Source organism: Harpia harpyja, chromosome 1 (genome assembly GCF_026419915.1).
Source record: "Harpia harpyja isolate bHarHar1 chromosome 1, bHarHar1 primary haplotype, whole genome shotgun sequence".
NCBI classification, from domain to species: domain Eukaryota; kingdom Metazoa; phylum Chordata; class Aves; order Accipitriformes; family Accipitridae; genus Harpia; species Harpia harpyja.
Genome location: NC_068940.1, coordinates 10,467,338 through 10,488,063, shown reverse-complemented (window position 1 = coordinate 10,488,063; position 20,726 = coordinate 10,467,338). Strand labels below are relative to the sequence as shown.

The following is a 20,726-nucleotide window of genomic DNA, read 5'->3' as shown; positions in this document are numbered from 1 at the left end:
AGGCGGTGCCGCCGCGGGGAGGGCGGCCCAAGGTCGGAGCGGGGGGCGGCGGGCGAGGCCGGGCGCTGAGCGCGGCCTCCGCTGCCCGCAGATGGAGTACGACTGGCTGGGCTTCGGCTACGCGGCGCTGGTGGCGGCGGGCGGCGTCGTCGGCTACGCCAAGGCAGGTAGGTGCCGGCGGCGGCGAGCCCGGTGCCCGGTCCTGCCCGCCGGCAGCCCTCCTCCGCTCGGCCCGGCCCCGGCCTGCTCGGCGGGTGTCCGAGCGCTGCGGGCGGGAGGGCTGCGCCGCTGCCCGGGCCGGCCTCGGGGGAGCCCGGCGAGGTGTCGGGGTGTCCGCCTCAGCCAGGGCGCGGGGGGGCCTGGTCCGCTGCCGGGGAGCGACCCCGGCAAACGGTGCTAAATCCTTGTGGCACGGAGAAGGGCGCTCGGCTGAGCTCTGCGCAGTTCCTCGCTAATAAAAAAACTTCCTCTCCGGTATCTTTTGTTTAGATGGGTTTTGTGGATTTTTTTTTAGTAAGGGAAACTTGCAAGCGCTTTTGTTTGGTTTGCAGACTAGCTTTATATGTGTTCTTTTACTAACTGCTTTATCTTTCATTTTATCCAAGGCAGCGTCCCTTCTCTAGCTGCCGGGCTTCTCTTTGGTGGCTTAGCAGGACTAGGCGCCTACCAGCAGTCCAAAGATCCAAAGAATGTGTGGCTTTCCCTCGGTAAGTTTGCTCGGCACCCGAGTACGAAGCCTTACTGGTAGCAGTGGGAATAGTAACCTTTTTTTCTAGCGCATTTCGGCTGACCTGTGCCCTTTTTCTTTGTACAAATGTTGTAAGCGGTGGCAGGACCTCCTGCCCACAGCCAGGAGGTATTTGTGTAAGAGCACGGTGCCTGGTTCTAAAAGCTAGGTTGTGCGTCTTGAAGCCAGAGTTGGTGAGAAATATCTATCTCCTCTGCCAGGTTAGATACCATGTTAAACTAACGTAGGCACAGGAAACATACGTGAAAAATGTTTGGTTGTGAAGCAGCATTTTTAGCCTATTGTCGTGGAATAAGCATTTTTGCAATAGTGACAGCACTGTGACAAGCAGTATGTGGCTTTGGTTTGCACAAGCATCTCAGAAGAGCAGTATATGTTTTAATGCATCATATGCTGTGGAAGAAACAGTCTGAAGTATGTAAAAGAAAGGAGGCAATGATCTATTACACTTCCTTGCAGTAGATGGGACAAGAAGTTATAGGTTTAGCTTGCGGTTAACCCTTCAGGTGAAGGAGAAGGATAAAATGACAGTGGAAAGTATTACAAAGCACTGGAAGAGACCAGGTGAACCTCGGGGACTTGCATCACGGCAGGACTTAAATAACTGGTTAAACCAGTATCTGGCAGGAATTGATCTTGCCTTTGAGCACTAGGTTAGCCTAGATGACCTCTCGAGGTTCCTTCTAGTTCTGTAACTACACCATAGTATTATTAGTGTTACGATACTATAGCATTACAGTGATTTAAGACTATTTGAAACCCATAGGACCTTATCACGTAATGTGCTGAAAGGCTTTATGAAGCCCCTGGTAGATACTGCAGAGGACCAAACTGCCTTGTCAGTAAGGAATGAAATGTAAAACGCAGCTCCACGTGAAGCAAAGCTTTCATTTGTGAACTGTTTCTTCCACTCCGGCATGCCGTGGGAGTGGCTGTGCATCTCCAGCACGAGTGTTTAGGCAGTGTCATGACAGAAAGATGGGCAGCTTCCGTGTATCCTGCTGTGGTGCATGTAGTGCTTTCAAGTGGACCTCTTGAAAGCTGTGTTGTGTCCCAGCCTAGTACAACTCTTTATTCGTCCATTCCTCCTCAGCCCTGCCGCGATACGCACTTGTGGCTCCTGCCGAGCTTTAGGTTGGTGACAGTACATCACGGGTAGAAATCCAGAAAAAGAACCTTGACAGAATATCTTTAGAATATCTTTTGCCCTGTCTGATGCAAATGAACTTGAAGCTTTGGAGAAAGGTATACAACACCTCCACCTGCCTTTTTTCTTTGAAGAAACAATGGCCCTGTAATTTTTATGTTAATATTGATGGGGTTTTTTTTTCCAGATTTGGAGATTAAATAATTTGGAGTGATGTTTAAAGTGTTAGTCGCTTTTTCAGTTTGATCCCTTAGGTTGCTTTCTGCTTGCTAATTCATATTTTCAGGTGGGCTTGTTTCATTTCTGGTTGTAGTATTTAGTGCCACCCTCCATTCAGTTCAGAATGTCACAGGGAAATGGGAACTGTAATTATATTTGCTTCCCACATAGTGAACTTTGTCACCATCCTAGCTTTCTGGCAGTTTTGAGCCTATCTGTATTTGAGAAAATAATCATTCTTCTGCAAATAAGGAGAAACTGAGGGAGAGTTAGTGATGTGCGCAGAGGATTGGAGGTTGTGGGTGATTAGACAGTAGTCTCAACCCTGATGAGATCTACTCAATTCTACTGAGCAGTGGAGCATGCTTACCAAAGCTGCTGAAAAGCTTGCAACAGCTCTACTGTTTAACAAAAACAAGTAAAATGTTTGCATACACTTCCTTCCAGAGAGGAGGGAGGTGTTCCTGTCTGTAGATGTGGGTGGGCCTGTTTAGTTGGCACTGCTGAATGTCTAAGCATCGCAGTGCTGCGCTGGTATTTCTGTTTCAAATAGTTCTGACTGGGCTTCTTTTCAACAGTGGCGTCTGGAACCTTGTCTGCTGTTATGGGAATGAGATTTTACAACTCCAGGAAAGCAATGCCTGGGATAATTGCTGGTGCCAGGTAGTCACCTGTCTCTTGTTCCTGTCTGTATTTTTGAATAGGCATTTTATTTAACTTATTTGTGGATTATATTGTTTTAAAAATGTTATGTGGTAAGTTCTGTGAAAAAAGAAATCTTCTGGTGGAGTTCAGCTAAATGAAATCATGTCAATGTTCTTTATGGGATTTTTGCCTCCACTTTTTTTTTTTATAACAACTATTCTGTTCAACAGTTTACTGATGGTTGGACGGCTTGGATTGCAGATCATGGAAAAGCCTATTAAGCCATAAGTCTGCATCAAGTCACTTGAAGATATGTGATTGAGAAGCCGGAAAATGCAACTGCCTAAATGTGCTACACAAAAGTGGAAAAGGCACTGCTGTCTATGCATTGTATTTTTCATATCCTAATCCATGTGAGTTGTGTTTTTAAAGGACCGACATTGAGAGCCCTTGTTATGTCTTCCAAAATGGTATTTGTCTTAACATTTTCTGCACTGTGAAGCAAGAAAATATGAGTATAGCATTAGTTTAGCTTCTGGTCCTGCAACTTCCTGTAGGCAAAGACCTCTTGGCACTTGCATACGCAGTTGCAGGATTGAAGCTTAAATGTATGTCTGGACTTATCATTCTAAAATCATCTATACCTCTAAAACAAGGGGAGAGGAATTGCCAATTTGTCACTAGTAATTAATATAACAAATGTGCTTATTAGTTACTTCTCTCTTTCCTTGCCAGTTTATCCAGTCATGATGTTTGTCAATCAGGGACTTTGTTCTCCCAGCACTGTCTGTTAGAACCTGGTCCCACAAAACACAATCGCAGAGCAGGCTGTCAAGGTTCTGCTGTAATGCAACAAATGCAAACCTGTTACTTGCAATTACTTGTAAACCAAAAGTGCCCAGCTAATTGTCATTCATTTCACTTTTACAGATTATTATTCATAAATCAAAAATACGATTTATTAGATAATGCTGAATTGTAGGCATAGCTCTTGCATTTCATGAGAATTAAAATGCTATTCTAAATAAACCATCAAATTATTATTACAAACTTTCGTGTTCGACACAACTATTTTTTTCTTTAATTGTTCATCTGGATTGATACAGTTTGGTGCCTTTCCCACAGGGTGTCTGGATATATTTGCAAACATGAATTGTATAAATAATCGCTATTCCGTGCCCTGAATCTAGTGAATTGTAAATGTAAAAATCCCATGAACTAGGGAGAGGTGTAAAGAAAAAAGCTTACAGACCACATATTCAGACAAGTGTTATATTAGTAAGTTTTGTGTTGGTTTTTTGGGGGTTGGTTTGTTTTTTTTTTCTGAGAGGAATCTTCTATTTTTAGATTTGAAAAATGCTCTATGAAAGTTTAAAGACCAAAGGGCTCAGTTGATCAGTCTTTGTCCTCAGTTGATTCCCTTGATGCCTGAAATCATTCTAAATATAAACCTGCTGTGCAGAAATAATCCTGGGAGCTATGCATTGATGGTAATGTATCCCTTTTCTGGTCTCATTTAACTTATGTCCCTTTCTGCACAGGTCCTTTGATTTCCTCAACCTTTCTTCTTTGGTGGCTGGTACTGGGAGAGATGGAAGCAGTGGGGTTGATCCACTAGATTGGTGAGACTCTGCAGTTGCTCAGAGTTCTCTAAATAGCAGGCTAATACCTTAGCAGGAGGATGACATTTTGTGATCTTTCTTCCTTCTCTCCTTCCTTGTTGCAGTGAAACAGGCAGGGCAGTGACCTCGCGTTGCCTGAGCAGGAGGCGCAGAGCTAGTCCGATAGCAGTAGCCAGGCTCTGCCAGCAGCGCAGTGGGTTTGCCAGGCAAGTCGCAGGGATGAGGTCAAGCCAAGATGCCAAGTCAAGCAGGTTGGGTTCCAGATCGGCAGGGACATGGCCAGGCATGGACACAGCTGCAGCACAGCTCTGGCAAAGGCAAGGGTCTCAACAGCCTGGTCCCAGGCCATGCAAGTTGAGTCAGAGCTGGCTTGAGCACAGGCAGTGAGATCTCTTGAGGGGCAACTGTACTTGGGGCACCTTCCTAGAGCCCTTATTCATCATCCTGCAGAGTTCAGCTTCAGGTGCTCACCCATATTTGCTTTTCCCTCTTACCTCCCTGTGTAGAAGCAAGGGGTGTGCAGGACAGCAGATGGTCCTTTAAAGTGTCTAATCCCAGGCTGTGGACCCAGTGTTGGCGGACAGGTGTCTGAATGCCTTTGCTCTAGCTTGAAAAGGTTAACAAGCCAGACATTAGCATTTAAGACACTTAAATGGGTTATTTACCTCTTCACATTGCTTTTGAAGCAGTTATCTTCTGTGGAAGTAAGCTGCAAACATAAATGTGTCTCTTGCAATAAACTGAGAACAGCCATGATCCAGCAGTTTTCTAATTGTATAATGCTGGTCTCAAATCAGGTAACTTGCAAATTTGGGCTGCAATTGTCCTTTAATGGAATAAAGACAATAGAAAGCAAAGGGAATTGGACTGATAAGCTTTTAAACTCTTAGACCAAAGTGTTAAGCCTTGCTGCTGTTTCATGAGCTTTGGAAAGCAGTAGCTTGAATTGAGAACTGCTGGTAGAACTCCTGATACCACCTCTCATGTTCAGGAGAAACAGCAGTAATCCAGACAAAAGGCAGAGAGAAAAGCTTTAGCCTTATATACTTTTTATCCCCTTGGAACTTTATTAGCATATACTAAAGGTCTTAAGCATTAGATGGCATTTCTGTACTAACAGTTCAATGTGTATCAATGAATCAGTTAAAATGACTGTACAAACCCTATTAGTCTCTTATTACTTTTTTTTCTTGCTGTTTGCAAGAAGAATATCTTAACACTTGTCATGCTTTGATTATGGACAAGTAAAGGCTGTTATGGTTATGTCAAAGCCATTTCAATGTTCATTAGCATGTGGTAAGGACAGCATGTTTCTTCTAGCCCTATTTAGTGCCATAAATAGTACCTATTTATTTTTCTGTTCTAGGTGACTTATGGACATGTGAGCTATGGACACATTATTAGTTAATTCCTTGACCAGACTGTGATTTTAACTAAGTCACTGGCATCTTGTACTACAGATGAATGATTCATTTCTCATTTTTTTTAATTAGAAAACCAGTGCATTTATGCCTGTTATAGAAAGTCTGAGGTTGTCCTTCATTGCCATAGCCAGTTACAGATATATTCTCTGGATAAATTAAGATGCATTTAAATAGCATAGGTACTTCTGTTAGTACTAAGGGAATGACAAATACTTAAGCCTAGACCAATGGCAATTGAATTAAACTCTCTAGTGCATTACTAACCAGATATCCCTATCCCTGTATAGCTCTTCCAGTATTAAAATGGTGTTTTCTTTGGGTGCAATTTTCATAACAGAATACTTGACTTTTTGGTACAACTGTTGTAGATTAAATTGATTTCCAGTAAGTTAACATAACCCATATATTACAGCACATTAGGTCAACAACAGGAATTTAAATTTTTATATGCAGTTATAAAAGCCATACAAATACATTTCTTTTTTACAATGCTTAAAGTAATCATTAACAGCTTTACATCTTTAAAGAACATACTAATTTTGTACTTTAAAATGGCAGGTTTAATGTAACTACTAAGTCTAAAGCATCTATTCTAAATGCAGTTGTTAACAGAAGTAGCCTAGCTCAACATCCTAAAACCAATTTATTGTACATTGCAAGGTCATTTGCGGAATATTACTATAAAACTTGGCATAAAAGCCAGGGAAAGTACTGAATGAGCATATAGACAGTGAGGTATTAAAGTTTGTGTGTGTTTTCAGGTACCTAAGCTGGCCTTTAAGATCTAAACCAGAAAGCAATGTCTTTGAGGAACAGCCCAATATCCTCCCTCGTGCAGCTTATTCAACTTTTGTAGTTAAGTTTGATCACCCAATAAAGGCATGTAAAAACAGGAGTTTACTGATAATTTATGCCTTTCTGGCTAATTCACCCTTAAAATGACTGACAAGACTGCAGTAATTCAGGCTCCTTAAAATGTCACTGTGACATTCCCTTGACAGGACAGATTTAAATCTCCACAGATCTTCAACCAAAAATGGTCATAAGTTAATTATAACAGTAGAATCTAATTTTTAGGCTCTCTACAGCTTGGTGAGGTAGGTCTAGCATTCAGTACTTGTTTAGGTATTTTCCAATATTGCTTTATCATTCTATAGCCATATATGGGCCAAGTCTTTAGACCTTCCTTGTCTAGTATTTATCAGTAGATTGCTTATATCCTACTACCAGGAGTTAAGTTCTCATTGCTATTATAAATATTTGCACATTACAGACCCTAGGTAACTCTTAGGTAGAAGTGAGTTCTGAAATCCTTGTAGGAGAGCGTGGTGTTCTTCACAAAGCCTGATCTGTGCTTTCACTCTCATCTTTCTGGTAAGGAACCAGCCTAATAACCTGAAAGCCTGGTGCTGCTCTGCTTTAGTCCTGCTTCTAGCTGCTTGTGTGCTTCAAGCATATGCCAATAGCGGACGTTGCATTGGGCAAACAACTGTAACAGTTGTTTTAAGAGTATGAGGCTAGGAGATCATCTATAGAAAAGTGTCAAGTGAAATCTACTTCTCAGTAGTTTTGGCAATATGTGTTACTCAATGCTTCAATAAATCCTACTTTATAGCCAGTATTTTATGTGGTATTACATGTATTATACAGGTAATAGAACACAAGGTCTTTTCTTCTTTACTATTGCATAGTCTTAGGAAAAGTTAGAGCAAAGAGGCATTTCAGGTTTCCAGTGCAGGAGAATTGAACACAGCTCGCATAGTATCTATAAAGGATGGTGTTTTCTATCTGTTTCCTCCATATTTGGCCACCCAGTCTGTTCTTCCATGTACTGGCTGAATTGTTGGTGGGTGAGTTAAAATACTCATGTTTTTTACTGCTGAGTTGAAAGTAGGACCTGGTAACTGAGCACGAGCAGCTTTGGTTTTCCAGGAATAATCTGAAAGGAACAAGAACTCGTAATTAGTTATGTCTCAAAAAGTATTTCACTCCTTTACAGATAAAAGAATGAGAGCTTAAAGGTGACTTATGGTACTGAAGGATGCTAACACAGCAGGATGCTTTGGTCTCTGATATGCTGTCCATGGTTGTTTTCAGATAAAGTTAATATTTCCTATAGTTTGTATAGCTTATTAGTAATTCTCATCTACTGGATACTTGTTTTGCAGCAATCCCTTGAGAAAACATTGAGGCTGAAATTCAGAAAAACTGATGTGTATGTCTACAACTCTATCTCCTATTACAAAACTGCTACAGAATGGAAGTGTTCTTTCCTCTATCTCAAATATTTAAAAAAGCATGTAATTATAATATTGATAAACTTATTAAGACCCAAACAGCCTAGACTGAAGGACAGCTTCTGGAGATCCTCTTGTTCCTTTTGAGATTTTATGCCTTTTATTCCCCTCCTGCTTAGCTGAGAACTCCTGGTGTACCTGGTGATGAGTCCTCTTCATCTCCATTTCATGTTTCTCTATTGATTTCATAAGATCTGTTCCAAGTCTGCAGGTTTTTTTTATCACTTAATATTGGCATTCCCCTGGTCTCGGGCACTAGGTGTAGTGCACTACTGTCTCCCTGGCCTTCCTACTCAGATTTCCCCTTTCTGCATTTCAGATAGTTACTATTTCCTCAAGCTTCATGTGATTAAAGTAATTGTCCTGCTGCAGGGGCTGACAGCTCATGGTTTTCTTCATGTTTATCACCAATTCAGCCATTTTCCCAATCCTTTAAAGTCAGTCATTTGGGACCTTTCTTATCCAGGCTTCTGCTATACCTTACCATTGTTTCCTTAGCATTCCTAAAGTATATCCTGCCCCTTCCATTCCTACTCCCATAGTTTAGTCTTCTTTTTATAGGTATTACTGATACCTCTTTTTTTTTTAATTTAAGATGTTATGGATAAAATAATTTTTTGTGTGTGTGTGGCTATGTATCATTCTGTTTCTTATGGAAAACCACCTATTTTTGGTGGTATTTTTTAACAGTGGGTTGAACCTGTTAAGGAACAGGTGAGAATCAAGACATTTAAAAAGGGAGGAGTCTCAAGGAACTGAAACTGGGGGTCAGGTCTCTACCTCTTTGAAAACTAATACTGTTCCTTTTTATTGTAGGCTGACATTCCCTATCTTTTACCAGCAAGTACCATTCCAGCCTACCCTCTCTTGGCAATGAAGGTCACTTTTCTCAGGTCTTGGCATTTTCCTCAGAGAAACTGATCTTTTATACTACATTGAATTATTTAAATTATGGCATTAACAAATGAAGAGAGCAAAAACACTTGAGAGCATAACTTATTTCAGTTTGGATAATACAAAGCAAAGGGTCACCAAAAATGTTAATTTCAAATATTGACAGATAGGAGATAAAACCTGCCATTTACTTCATCCTTATCTCTCTTCCCATGCAAGTCTGCAGAGTTTAGGCTAAATATGAGGGATTTAAGCAATAGGATTCTTGCTCTTCTACAGGACATGGAAGAGTCTCTTAATTGACCTCCATCTGCCAGCCTTTCTGACTTTCACTACACATTTTCCATTTCTAATTACAGATTAACAGTGAATTTATTTCCCTTTGGATCACCATACATAATTCCTTTTCATTCTCACTATTCACAGCAGTCTAGAGATAGCTGCAGATTTTGTCCTCCTGTGAACTTCTTGATCCATGCACTGTGACAAATCAAAACTCTCGCTGTTGTGTTTCAGCAGTGAGTTGATAAGATAATGAAGGGCAGCTCCAGCCTTCCCTGGTGGGCTTGTGATCAACTCAGACTATGCGTACATTTAAGCGTATTTTATATATGCGTGCCATATCCTTCCTTCCCTCCCTCTCTCCTTCTCAGAAGTCACTTGCAGGTTCCTGAGGGGAACAGGTAACTCAAAAGAGCAAGTCAGCAAAAAGACATCATTAAGCAGGACCATATCAGATTGGTCTGCCATAGGCCTTTTAGTTAAACAGTTCACAATTAGTTCAGGGCCCTGCTATTTCCTCTGAAGTAACTAGAGAAGCATGCTGTTGGGTTTGGATGATGGCTCTAAATCTTCACATACAGACCAGTTTCTCCTGCATCCTGAGCACTTCTGTTCATCTTCTCTGAATTGGAAGCATATCAATGAAGAAGGTGCTCAGAATGTCATCCATACCATAGAGGATCCAAGGCAACAGTTACATTCAGAACAGAGTTCACATTGTTTTTAACTGATGAATGGAACAGTCTTTTAATGTGTTTGTTAATATAATGTACAGCTACGTCATTACTGTATCATAGCTATTAAGAACTGGTCGTTTGTATTCTCATTTGGCTTTTACCTTCTACAGTGTAGCAACATTGAAAGTTTCACTTCACAAAGCGCTCATGGGTACGAGACTAGTATCATCTCAGTATCCACAGACTTACATAGCTGACACAGTAAGATGAAGACACAGTGAAAAACTGCCTTACACAACCACTGCAGAAACCACAGGGCCAGTAAATAAGAGAAAATAATTTTGATTTACTGCTTATACCATACCTGTAACATTATTTGTGAATTTATTAAGTTGCTTGATGAAGGTCTTTGCCTTTTTTGAAATTGAGGCCACTGTAAGCATGGATCAGCATCATTCAATTGCATTAAGTGACATTAAACTGATTAAAGACCCACACAAGACAGCTCCAAGCTACATGAAAGTCACTGTCAAGAAAACTCTTCCAAATCCACTCAAAAGTAAGACTTTTTTTAAAACTTGAATTTATCTATTTTTCATACTTACTAGTTGGTGACTGTATCAGTTCCTGCTAGCTACATAAATCATGGATTTTTGTGTCCAGTCTATATGACCATTTACTGTAGAGTTGTGGGGTTATGTATTTTTACAATTCTGCTTAGCCCTTTACCACTAATGAACAGTAGTTTAGCAAATGGTCCAAACCTTCTAGAATTACAAAAGGTTTGCCCCTTTATTTTCTCTTTTACCTAACAAATAATAGTAGCAATAGTTTCTCTAGCTATCAGGACTGCCTCTAGACACCTACATTCATTTCACTTATGTTAAGAACAATTTATGCTCAAGAATTTTATTTATAAAACTTGAGGAAAACCTTACTAAGGGCTAATAAGTCTTTTAGGAAGCATGGGAAATGAACATTTTTCTTTGTCTCAGATATGTATGGCAAAAGGATGTTTCTTACCTGATACAGGTGCACCAAGAGGAGCTAGCTGTATCCGTTGTCCAGCTGATCCAACTTCTTTTTTATGAAAGGAAGGGATATATACTCCTGATGGGTTGTAAGTAGCACCACTTACAAAGCCAGGGTTTCCTGTTGACATTACAGACTTTTAGTATTTTCAGTTAGATTCAAAAAACCTTGCCTACTTTTCATAGTCACTTCAAAATATATCTGCAGTACCACAAGAGTACTAAGTAGGAGCGTTCTTTAAAAACTCCCTAGTGCTTGTCTGTTGGAAGAAAATACATATTCATTGTTTGCTTTGTATATTAGCTGGACCCTTTACAGCACTTAACAGACTTGCTAAATTGCAGATCCAGTACAGAATAAAGACAACAGAGCAGGATGAACATTTCATTAGTACTTTCATTAACCTTAGACCATATAGAAGGGTTTACACTGAGTTTGAGAGAAAGGTAGGATCTTACCTTTTGCTTACAGCTACTTGCTTTACTGGAAGCTCATTTAAGTGCTTCAGTATATGAAAACTAGTGCTCAACAGTACTCTTGTTCAACATGTTCGGCCTAAATCTATCCAAAGTAATGGAACCAAACTTCTCTTGTGGGAAGTGGTGCACCACTTGAAGTTGACTCGGCTGGTTCCACAGTTAAAGGCCTGCTATGAAAGTCAGACCTAATTACCCTCTTTCTTCAACCCCGGTTATAATTCTATTGTGCCTAGTTTTGATCCAGATCTTTCTTTAAAGCAGTGCTACCTTGGGAAGGTTGACATAACCATCCTCATTTGGAAGCTGAGAAACATTGTGTGTTTACAGACAAAATTAGTACTGAAATTATTGTCCAATGCCAGAGGGATCTGTTACAATACTTAGACTCCCTGCTCCAAGGAAATTTCTTACCTTCTCTATGTCTGTCATCACTTGAGACAGTGTTAAGACCGTGCTGGCACAATGTCCAGAGAGAAATGCTTTTCTCTAGTGATGTGGTTCTATATTCAGTAGCATTAAATTTGTGAACGACAAGGCCATACACAGTAGTTTTAATTTGACCTTTATCAAGTGTGAGCATTTTTATATTAATATTCAGCATGGTTTCAATGGTAGTTGCAGTAAAACATGCAATATCTGATTTGACAGTTTTTCTGTCTCCTAAACACCTGGCCTCAGTACAATCCCAAAATGTTCCTCTTCACACAAACACTCCCAGTCCTCTGTGATAATTTCAGATCTATAAGCTGCAAAATTGGTCATGTACAAACTCCAAAAGGTATCCTCAGCTAGTTACAGCTGTGTTGGGTCATTACATATGTCCCTGTTCAGGAGCATTAACAAAAAGCATTCAGCTAACTCAGTTTTGCCAGTCTCCCCAACTGTCACTTCTGTCAGTTCTGCAAATAGTTAAATCTCCTTGTGGCTTCCCTGTGTCCAGTTGATACCAGTCTCCAGTACAATAAAGAATGACACAAAAGTCCTGGTGAAAAATACAACTTTAATAAAGTATTCTAATTAAAATTTAACTTTCTTGTAGTCTTTAAGTTGTTCTTCCTTTTCAGGAATTTGCCTGAAAAACAAAACAACAGTTTTAGTGGTTTGTTCACCTGCCTGTGCACGTACACACACACATTCTATTATTCCCCTAGTTCCTAATTATTTCACTGGGAGTGGTTCATACCTCTGACAGTTCAGTAATATTCCTTAAAATTCTGAGGTCTGAAAATAAGAACATGACAGGCCTCAACTAATATAACCTCAAAAAGACTACTTCTGTCTGCTTCTTATCTACAGCTCAGCAAAGCTGCTTATCTTTCAAAAATTGCTCACCATTTTTTGGTTCTCCTTACCTCTCAGTGTCCAATGTCCTTTATGAACCCTTTTGCAGGAAATGGAAGAGTGCAGCCAGGAGGAACAGTCTAGGTGAAACAGAGGGGTCTGGAGGGGTGATCTTCTGTTGGATGAGAACAAGTGAAGGAAGAAAGAAAGAGTTCAATATAACAGAATAACTACAAATAAATTTAAAAAAAAAATCCTATTGAAAAGCACAGTTCCTTACCTCTGACCACTGCTGTACAAAAGAAGGGGTTCTTGCTATAGAAGTATTCATCCATCAGGCATCCAGGAGGTCTGGCAGCAGGTGTGTAGGCAAGCACTCACAGCCATGATGTCAGCAAGTGCAAGCATGGCCCAGGCTGTATCCCCTACCTCAAACACCACACACCTGATTCTTCATAAGGGATAAAGTCCTTGAGTTGTTTGAGCTGGGTAGCAAGTTCAAAAAACCCTATGAATAGTTGCAATGAGACATACCACACAGGCAGGACACACCAGAGGGGCCAGAAACTCAGGGGGAGGTGAAACATTCCAGCAGCTTTACAACGCTCCCAGTGAGCAGTGTGTTTAGACACTAACTAGGCTGCCTGGAAACATGAGTTTCCACCCTCTTACACTAAGGTAACTCCACCAAAATCAATGCAACCACAGTGCTGTAAAATCAGTGTAACAGAGAATCAAGAATGCAGTCAATGGTGCAAGTCCCAAGTGCTGTTAGGAACAAGCAGTCCTTCAGGAGAGATGCATATGCTTCTTCAGGATCACTTCTTCACCGTTATCCAGCAACACTGCAGTGACATGCTGTGGATTATAATGAGGGTAATAAAATATTCTCTGTTTTTTAAAGCACAGTAAGTGCTAAGAGTCCGGCAAGGTTTGACAAAACAGATTACAACTGAAAATGAAGTATATGATCATCTGGAATCTGCATAAGTGCAATTTTTACAAGAAAATGTAAAACAAAACAGGAAATGTGCAAAGAACCAGGCTATAATTGCTATAAATTACCTTTTGGATCCTCTAATTTTTCATTCAACCTTTCTTTGCATGATAGCTTTTCAATAGGTATAATTAAGTTCTCATCTGTAGACAAGGAAAACGAAAGGAAGAAAAAGATGGAAAGACAGAACTTTAGAAAAAGTGTATGAAGAACATGGCTAGGTGATGTAAAAGAAGTGAGGGAAAACAAAGCAAGAAAGAATAAATACCTGACATTTTTGTAACTATAATGTCTCATTCCTATGTTTTCTCAAGCAGGAAATGTTACTCTAACAAGTTACTTTACAAGGTCCTTTCTAATAATGGAATAAAAATGTGATTTACCAACAATGCAATCACATTCCAGTCACACAAATACATAGATCACAAGTTTAAGCACTCAGGCGTATCTGCAAAGTTGACTGATCATAACCTTACAATTCTTCATAAATAAAGCATTTATAACTATTTGCTCTTATCTTGTTTCACCTTAGAGCAATGTTGTGGATGAGATTAAAAAAAAAAACCCAACACTTAAATAAACTAAACATAGTTACTTAAACAGTAAACAGCACAGTGTCAAATTTCAGTTGTGTCAATATGAAAACACATAATTTACAGGTGTTGTGTTTTTGTGATCAGTGCGCCAGCCATCCTGGTTTCATGTGTGTCTGTCTTAAACGTTGTTGCCTCCCCAGTATATGAAACATCACATGCAATTTAAGATACTTATGGAAATAATACCAAGTGTTTTCAAACATACAAAAATGATCAGGTTTAGAGGTTTTTTTCTTTAAACTTTTGGTAGATATCTAAAGTAAGCCAGTAAGACAACAACAGGATTTTTACCATTAGCATTCATCTTAATTTTATTTTCAGTGCAATTCAGTAGGTAGATGTCTAGCTTATTGATGCATACTTTTGGAAACAGCTCTTTGCTTTTTTGTGCCTAATTCTCTTGCAAGACTATCTTATGAATATATTAATTAATTCTGAGGCACCCAGATACTGTATTTCAGAAAACAAAAAGGTACATATGATGATTGCTTAAAAAAGTCTGTTCTATTCCATCAAAATGCTGGTAGGTGCTATTATTTTTCCACTTCCTAAAATCTTTCATATAATTTCAGATGAACAACTTGCAGCTCGCCTGACTTTCACAGGGAAAATCAGGTTTGTTGACACTGCAGAATGGCTACTAAAGTTCTGTTAAAAAGGGGTGCAGCATCTATATGTAAACAAACCTTCTGAAGTTCTTTCTGTACAAGCATGTAAGGCTTGGCAGTTTATTGGCATTAAAGTATTTGGGAGTGACTCATGCTAGCTGGACAATGACTGCAAAGTTGTTAACAAGGTAACCTCCCATAACAGGGTGATGGGACTGTGTACTTAAAGTGTAGGGCTTGGTGGTCAGAAGACAGATTTTAGTCTTGAGTCTGATGCTTTCCTCAATGAAATCTGAGATGAGCTCTTTAACTAGTCTTAGTCTTCACTTTACAAAATACTGATAATAATGTTCTTCACAAAACGTAGTACCAAAAGGCACCTTGCTGGAGGTTCCTTGCTGAAGATAAGGGGACTTTTCATGCAGCAAAGTATTTAGGACAAGGCTAGCAGATTGTTAAAAGACATGTTTAGAATATTAGGCAGAACTTTTATTACATGAGCACACCACCCACCATCTTGTTTTCATATGTGAGACTGCTGTTTGATAGTGTTCCACGGCACGCTGACCAGGCAGTAATGAGGTCAAACTATTTGCTTAAATTAACACAGTAAAATAATGGTCTAAGAGGTTTATGGACAAAGTTTATCTTGACAGAACTTTATAAAAGGGGCTGCTCTATCTTCCTTTATGCTCTGAAAGCAAAATACATAGTTTACATATGAAGAAGTTGTTATTTTAAGAGTCTGTCATTAAAACAAGAAAAAAAAAAAGCCTAGAAGCTAAGCCTGACAACAGAAATTAAACCAGATGGTCTTAACTAAATTAGTTAAATAAAGTATGATGAGATACAATGTGACCACTTTTAATTACACTTTTACCTGTAGTATTTCTGTTGAAAGTCACTCCTCCTCCAGTATGTGCCAGCGGTTTAGAAAAGAAGTGGTTGTTCCAGGTTCCATGCGATGCTTCTTTATTGACTGCTGCTAAAGAGACGCTCTTAGGGTTTACACCTTAGAAAACAAATTATGGAAAATGTTATAAATATCAATTTTCAAGCATAATTCAGCCAATGAAAAATTGACATTTCTAGAATAGTAAAACAACACTGAATTCTTTGTGGTATAATGTAAACACCATTAATGTAAGAGAACAACGTCCATTGATTAGGTTAGATTTTTCAGCCAAACCATGAAAACTAGAGACACTGATTTAAGAACAATTCTCTTGCTTTCAAGAGAACTTTTAAAAGCCTTTTTAGTACAGTTACTTGGTTTCTATAAAACCATAATCTCATTATTGATATTTTTGACTCTCAAACAATTAACACAAATTAACAATACCTATCAAAAACTAGGGTTCTCAAGGCTGAAAATAAACTATTTCTTTAAGGGATAAGTTAAAAAGCAGGACAAAGAGGTTCTTGTTACTTCAGCATGTTATGAGCATTACAAGAGTTAATGGGATTACACAGCATGAAAGCAGCTCCCAGATCTAGTGGTAACAGAAATAAAGTATAGAATCATAGAATCATTTTGGTTGGAAAAGACCTTCAAGATCATCGAGTCCAACCATTAACCATGCCCCCTAAACCATGCCCTGGAGTACCCTGTCCACTCGCTTTTTGAATACCTCCAGGGATGGTGAAATCAGCCACTTCCCTGGGCAGCCTTGGAGCTATTATTCTCTTAAGTGCTGAAATTAATTATTTTTTACACCTATGCCTTTCTCATTGAAAACTCTACTAAAACCAGAGAGACATTAGAAACATGCTTAAAAAAAGATAAGAAATACAGATGAACTTCCCATTTGTGTTACCTTTAGATAGGGAACCTCCCCCCACCCTTTTTTTTCCCGTTTTTCTTTTGGACTTAAACTGTTGAGTCTCTGGGCATCCTATTTAACATTCAAGAAGTGATTTCATATTCAGAAGTCATCACTGGCCTAATGAATTCCTGAGAAATTAGTGACACGTTGTAACAAAACAACTTGCCTGACAATTGGGAATTCTCTGTGAGGCACCTAAATTCTCATACGTGGACTACAGTAGAAGTCACAATACACATACTGTAATTGTGCAAACCATCACGGTAATAAAGAAAAGATACTAAGTGAGACACCAAGGAAATAATTTGATTATAGACTATATTCAGAATACTAACTGAAGGAAACATTCCCTTTTCTCTCTCCTCCTTCCCATCCTTATTCCTAGCAATTACATCATTTCATGTTATTTTCCTGATAAAATCACCAGATTTAGACTAAGCTTTCTATTTATTTTTAAGGAGGATGACTGCCTTGGGAAGGGAAGCGAGTGTGTGAATTCCCACCAATGTGAGTGGCTAATAATTCTAAACACTTCCTACCAAGAAGGCTAACTGTGCTTATCAGAACTTTAAGTTAAAAAAACCCCAAACCTCCTGACTCTGCAAAACTGAGAACTATGCACTATATGTAGTTTCTTTAGTCCTCAGATACACTTGCTTATGGGTCAATTAGGATATATTCCTAGGAATCCAAGAGATGTTGCATTCATATTACTGAGGGTTTTACATGTTACTGGTCATAAGAAGGCCTGTGAACTTTTATGGTGTACAAGCAGTGTTGAGCTCCCTTCCACGTTTACATAGCCAGGAACTTCCGTAATCAGTTGTGATGAGATATGTTCTGGGAAAGGCATTTAGTCCAAAACTTGGAAATTTAGCCTGGTTATGAAAAACAAAATTATCCAGTGTGAAATCTAAAGTTTAAATGTACTGTATGTAGATTGTTCACAGCTTGTATTTTGCATATGTATTGACTTTTACCCTTACCAGGTAGATATCTTGATTGTCTTAGATAGTACTGTTTTGCTGATGTATTTGATCTTCCAGAATCACTTGTCATCAGAACCTTATTTTCCTCTCCTGGCTGGATACAGCATGAAGCTTTTCGTTCTGGCACACTGAAAAATCAAAATGTGCAAACAATGTGACCAACAACTGCAGCTCAGAATACCACAAGCTGACCCCAGCCTGAAGAGTACAGTGCTCTTCTCTTATCCTACTTTTATCAGTAGAATTTATTCCCACAAAGTAACAGCCGAATCTCGTACCTCATGAGAGTTTGACCTGAGACTTGGAAGAAAAATGTGTATCCAACACTATGGAATAAAAGCAAATGTGGATAACTGTGGCAGAACTTAGTACCAAACTTAACCAACAAAGGAAATGAAGTTGGTATGTCTGATTTTAGTAAAACACATCGTTTCTTAATAACACAACAAACACCTAAACTGTACAGTGCCTGAAAACAAATTTGATTCAGCTGGGATATTACTGGCACTGTATCAACACCACACCCAAAGCTGGTCTGCTCGTACAGCTCTTTGCATTCTTGCAGAATTCTGGTGACTTAAAATTTAGCAGATTAGTCTTAATCAATCTACAAAGCTACTAGACGTTATTTACTAAAAAAATTGTGATTTTATAATTATAGGACTTACCTGGAAAGACATTCCTTGTTTTTCTTTTCTTTTAACAGTGCAATGCTAGGCTTCTTTGAACATGACATTCCAAATTCAGTGTCATCCAAGTCATCCCAGCTATCCATAGCCTTTACCAAAGTCTGACCCCATCGTCTTCTGTAGCTTTTAGGACCTACTGTACCATTCTGAGGGCCACTAGCTGCTTGCTTCTATTTTAAATAGGGGAAAAAAGCTTCAATTAAATTTTAAAGTTTTGTATTTTGTATCTAGTTTGCTTCCTGACTATCGCTTAAGAACTTTGAGGGAATTTTTCCCATTGTGTTGTGCCTATTTTGGTCATAGTTTCAGAATGATTTTAAGCACAAAACATAACAGTAATGCCGGTAAGCATTTTGAGTGTAGCTCTTTTGCACTGCCATCCTTAAATTGCTCAAATCTACCTGAAGTAGTGAAGTTAATGTTCTGTTTGCAGACCCAGTTCAGTGCTCAGCCTCTGCTACTGGTACCTTGCTGAACTCATGCTCTCAACAGTGGTAGATGAACTGTCAAGAGGTAGGGCACAGCGGTGCAGAACATTCATGGCAATCATGCTCAGGATTTAGGAGTGCTAATTGCTGTGGCCCCAAAGTAAATATAGCAAATGAAAGAAATTAGTCAGGCCTTTCCTTAACATTCTCTTCCAAAGAAATTACTAGATTTTAAAACTGTCCTTTCGTCTGACTATAGTTTGCTTTCCAGTATTTTCTGAATATCTATTATTTTTAACATACTTTATATTGTAGTTCAGTAAGCGTGGCAGTACATCCCACCCCCCCCATCCTGCCAGCAGGAAACAAAACTTCTCCAGGAAGGGAGAAGGGGAAGGAAACCCTGGAGGCTGCAGGTTGAAATTTGAACTGGCCGATCGAGATGCGCCAGGTACACCGAGGTGACCCTCCTAGCCAATAGAATTAAATGACCACAGGTCAGATTCGACAGGGGTATAAACGGGGTCCCGCCGGAGGACATGTGGGAATCAGTCCTCCTCGGAGCAGCGGGTCTGCAGTCGGGGACTCCCCCTCGGGCCGGGGCACCGCCCGAGGTAACTCCTCGAGGGAGAGAGCCCTCGGCTTTTAGGTGAGTGACATGCGCGTTTTGAGCCATCACTTTAAATCTTGGGGATTCTTAAGTCGGCCGTGTAGCATTAATTCTCTTTACATCATTGAGCCTGTGGTTTTATAAAATGTTACCGGACTTCTAACTAGCTTTTGCTGAAGAATAAATCTGAGTTTTAACACCTGTTGGATTTGGTTAGTCGTGCATCCGTAACAGTGAGTATAAGTGGAAAGCAAAATGAAGATTACAAACCAAAGTTTAATATTCATCTTGCTAAAAATCTTACTTGTTAAATTCTTACAAGCTTAGGAATTGGATGAACTTTCTCAGGTATTTTCCTGCTTGAGGCAAGCGAAGCTCTCCCTTTTCACTTCTCTATTGTATACTAACAATACTTTTGTGAATCTTTTCTCCAAGGTCAATAAATGATAGCTGTCATAACTACATTACTGCATAAGCATGTCAGTAAAGGCTATAATAAGTGAACATACATTATTGTTACTAGCAATCTATTCTTCTAATTTGCTGTAAAATTTCAGTAAGTGGCCAGTTATATTCTTAATTAGTCCCTAATTATCTATCTGTATGCCCTCTAGTAAGAGGTATGACAATTTTCAAGGGATCACTTGGTTGAATATAGTAAGAATTTTTAATAAAACCACCTAAGTATTTATTGAAGAAAACTTACCGGTGATGAGATTTTATTAATAGCTGGAAAAAATGGTTGTGCCTGTGGCTGCTGCTGCTGTTTTGGTACTTGCTGGTTAGCTGTATTCTGAGGCAACTGAATTTGCTGGAGGGGCTGGTGGTTAACCTTTGACAGGGGTTGTGGCTGTGTTTTGTCAGGGACATCAGGTGAAGACAGAGGTTCTGGCTTGGATATAGCTTCCAGTTTTGGTAAAGCTGGCTTTGGCTCTGTTGGCTGAACTGGTTTAATAGGCATCTGCTTCTCCAGATACTGTGGAGGAGGTCCTAGAACTTGGCCAACTTGAAAGTAAGGGTACTTCAAAGCCTGGAGAAGAAGATACACTAATTTTACTTCAAAAAGTTGACTTTGGTAACCTCATCAAGGATCTAGGCAGGTTTCTGAAGCATTTGAGCAAGCTCTACAGCACAGATGCAAGATGGATGCATAATGAGATCATATGTAAAGAGTGCGTATTGGTAACTGTCAGTTCTGTATTTTAAACTCTTCCCATAATACAATTTAGTAAGATG

At 39.5% G+C, this 20,726-nt stretch overlaps 2 protein-coding genes across 11 annotated transcripts in view; one reads left to right on the top strand and one right to left on the bottom strand.

The window, feature by feature from the left end:
- LOC128135607 (transmembrane protein 14C-like) lies at positions 1-3,809 on the top strand. Its single transcript, XM_052774698.1, has 4 exons — positions 1-167; positions 606-707; positions 2,693-2,777; positions 2,990-3,809. Exons 1-4 carry the CDS (start codon positions 92-94, stop codon positions 3,045-3,047), a joined length of 321 nt encoding a protein of 106 aa, XP_052630658.1. The 5' UTR covers positions 1-91; the 3' UTR covers positions 3,048-3,809.
- Positions 3,810-6,221: 2,412 nt separating this feature from the next.
- The window catches only part of MAK (male germ cell associated kinase), a 29,854-nt gene continuing 15,349 nt past the window's right edge, over positions 6,222-20,726 (bottom strand). For 4 of the 10 annotated variants that reach the window (XM_052773958.1, XM_052774121.1, XM_052774594.1 and 1 more), the window contains 7 exons: positions 20,197-20,520; positions 18,432-18,622; positions 17,761-17,891; positions 15,829-15,960; positions 13,813-13,887; positions 10,979-11,107; positions 6,222-7,744 (listed from right to left, as the gene is read on the bottom strand). In XM_052773958.1, the coding sequence (XP_052629918.1) occupies positions 7,590-7,744; positions 10,979-11,107; positions 13,813-13,887; positions 15,829-15,960; positions 17,761-17,891; positions 18,432-18,622; positions 20,197-20,520 (1,137 nt within the window). In that variant the 3' untranslated portion in view covers positions 6,222-7,589. Of the gene's footprint in view, positions 7,745-10,978; positions 11,108-12,208; positions 13,606-13,812; positions 13,888-15,828; positions 15,961-17,760; positions 17,892-18,431; positions 18,623-20,196; positions 20,521-20,726 lie in introns of those variants that run through there. The other 6 variants (XR_008233088.1, XR_008233069.1, XM_052774038.1 and 3 more) reach the window with 6 other exon arrangements.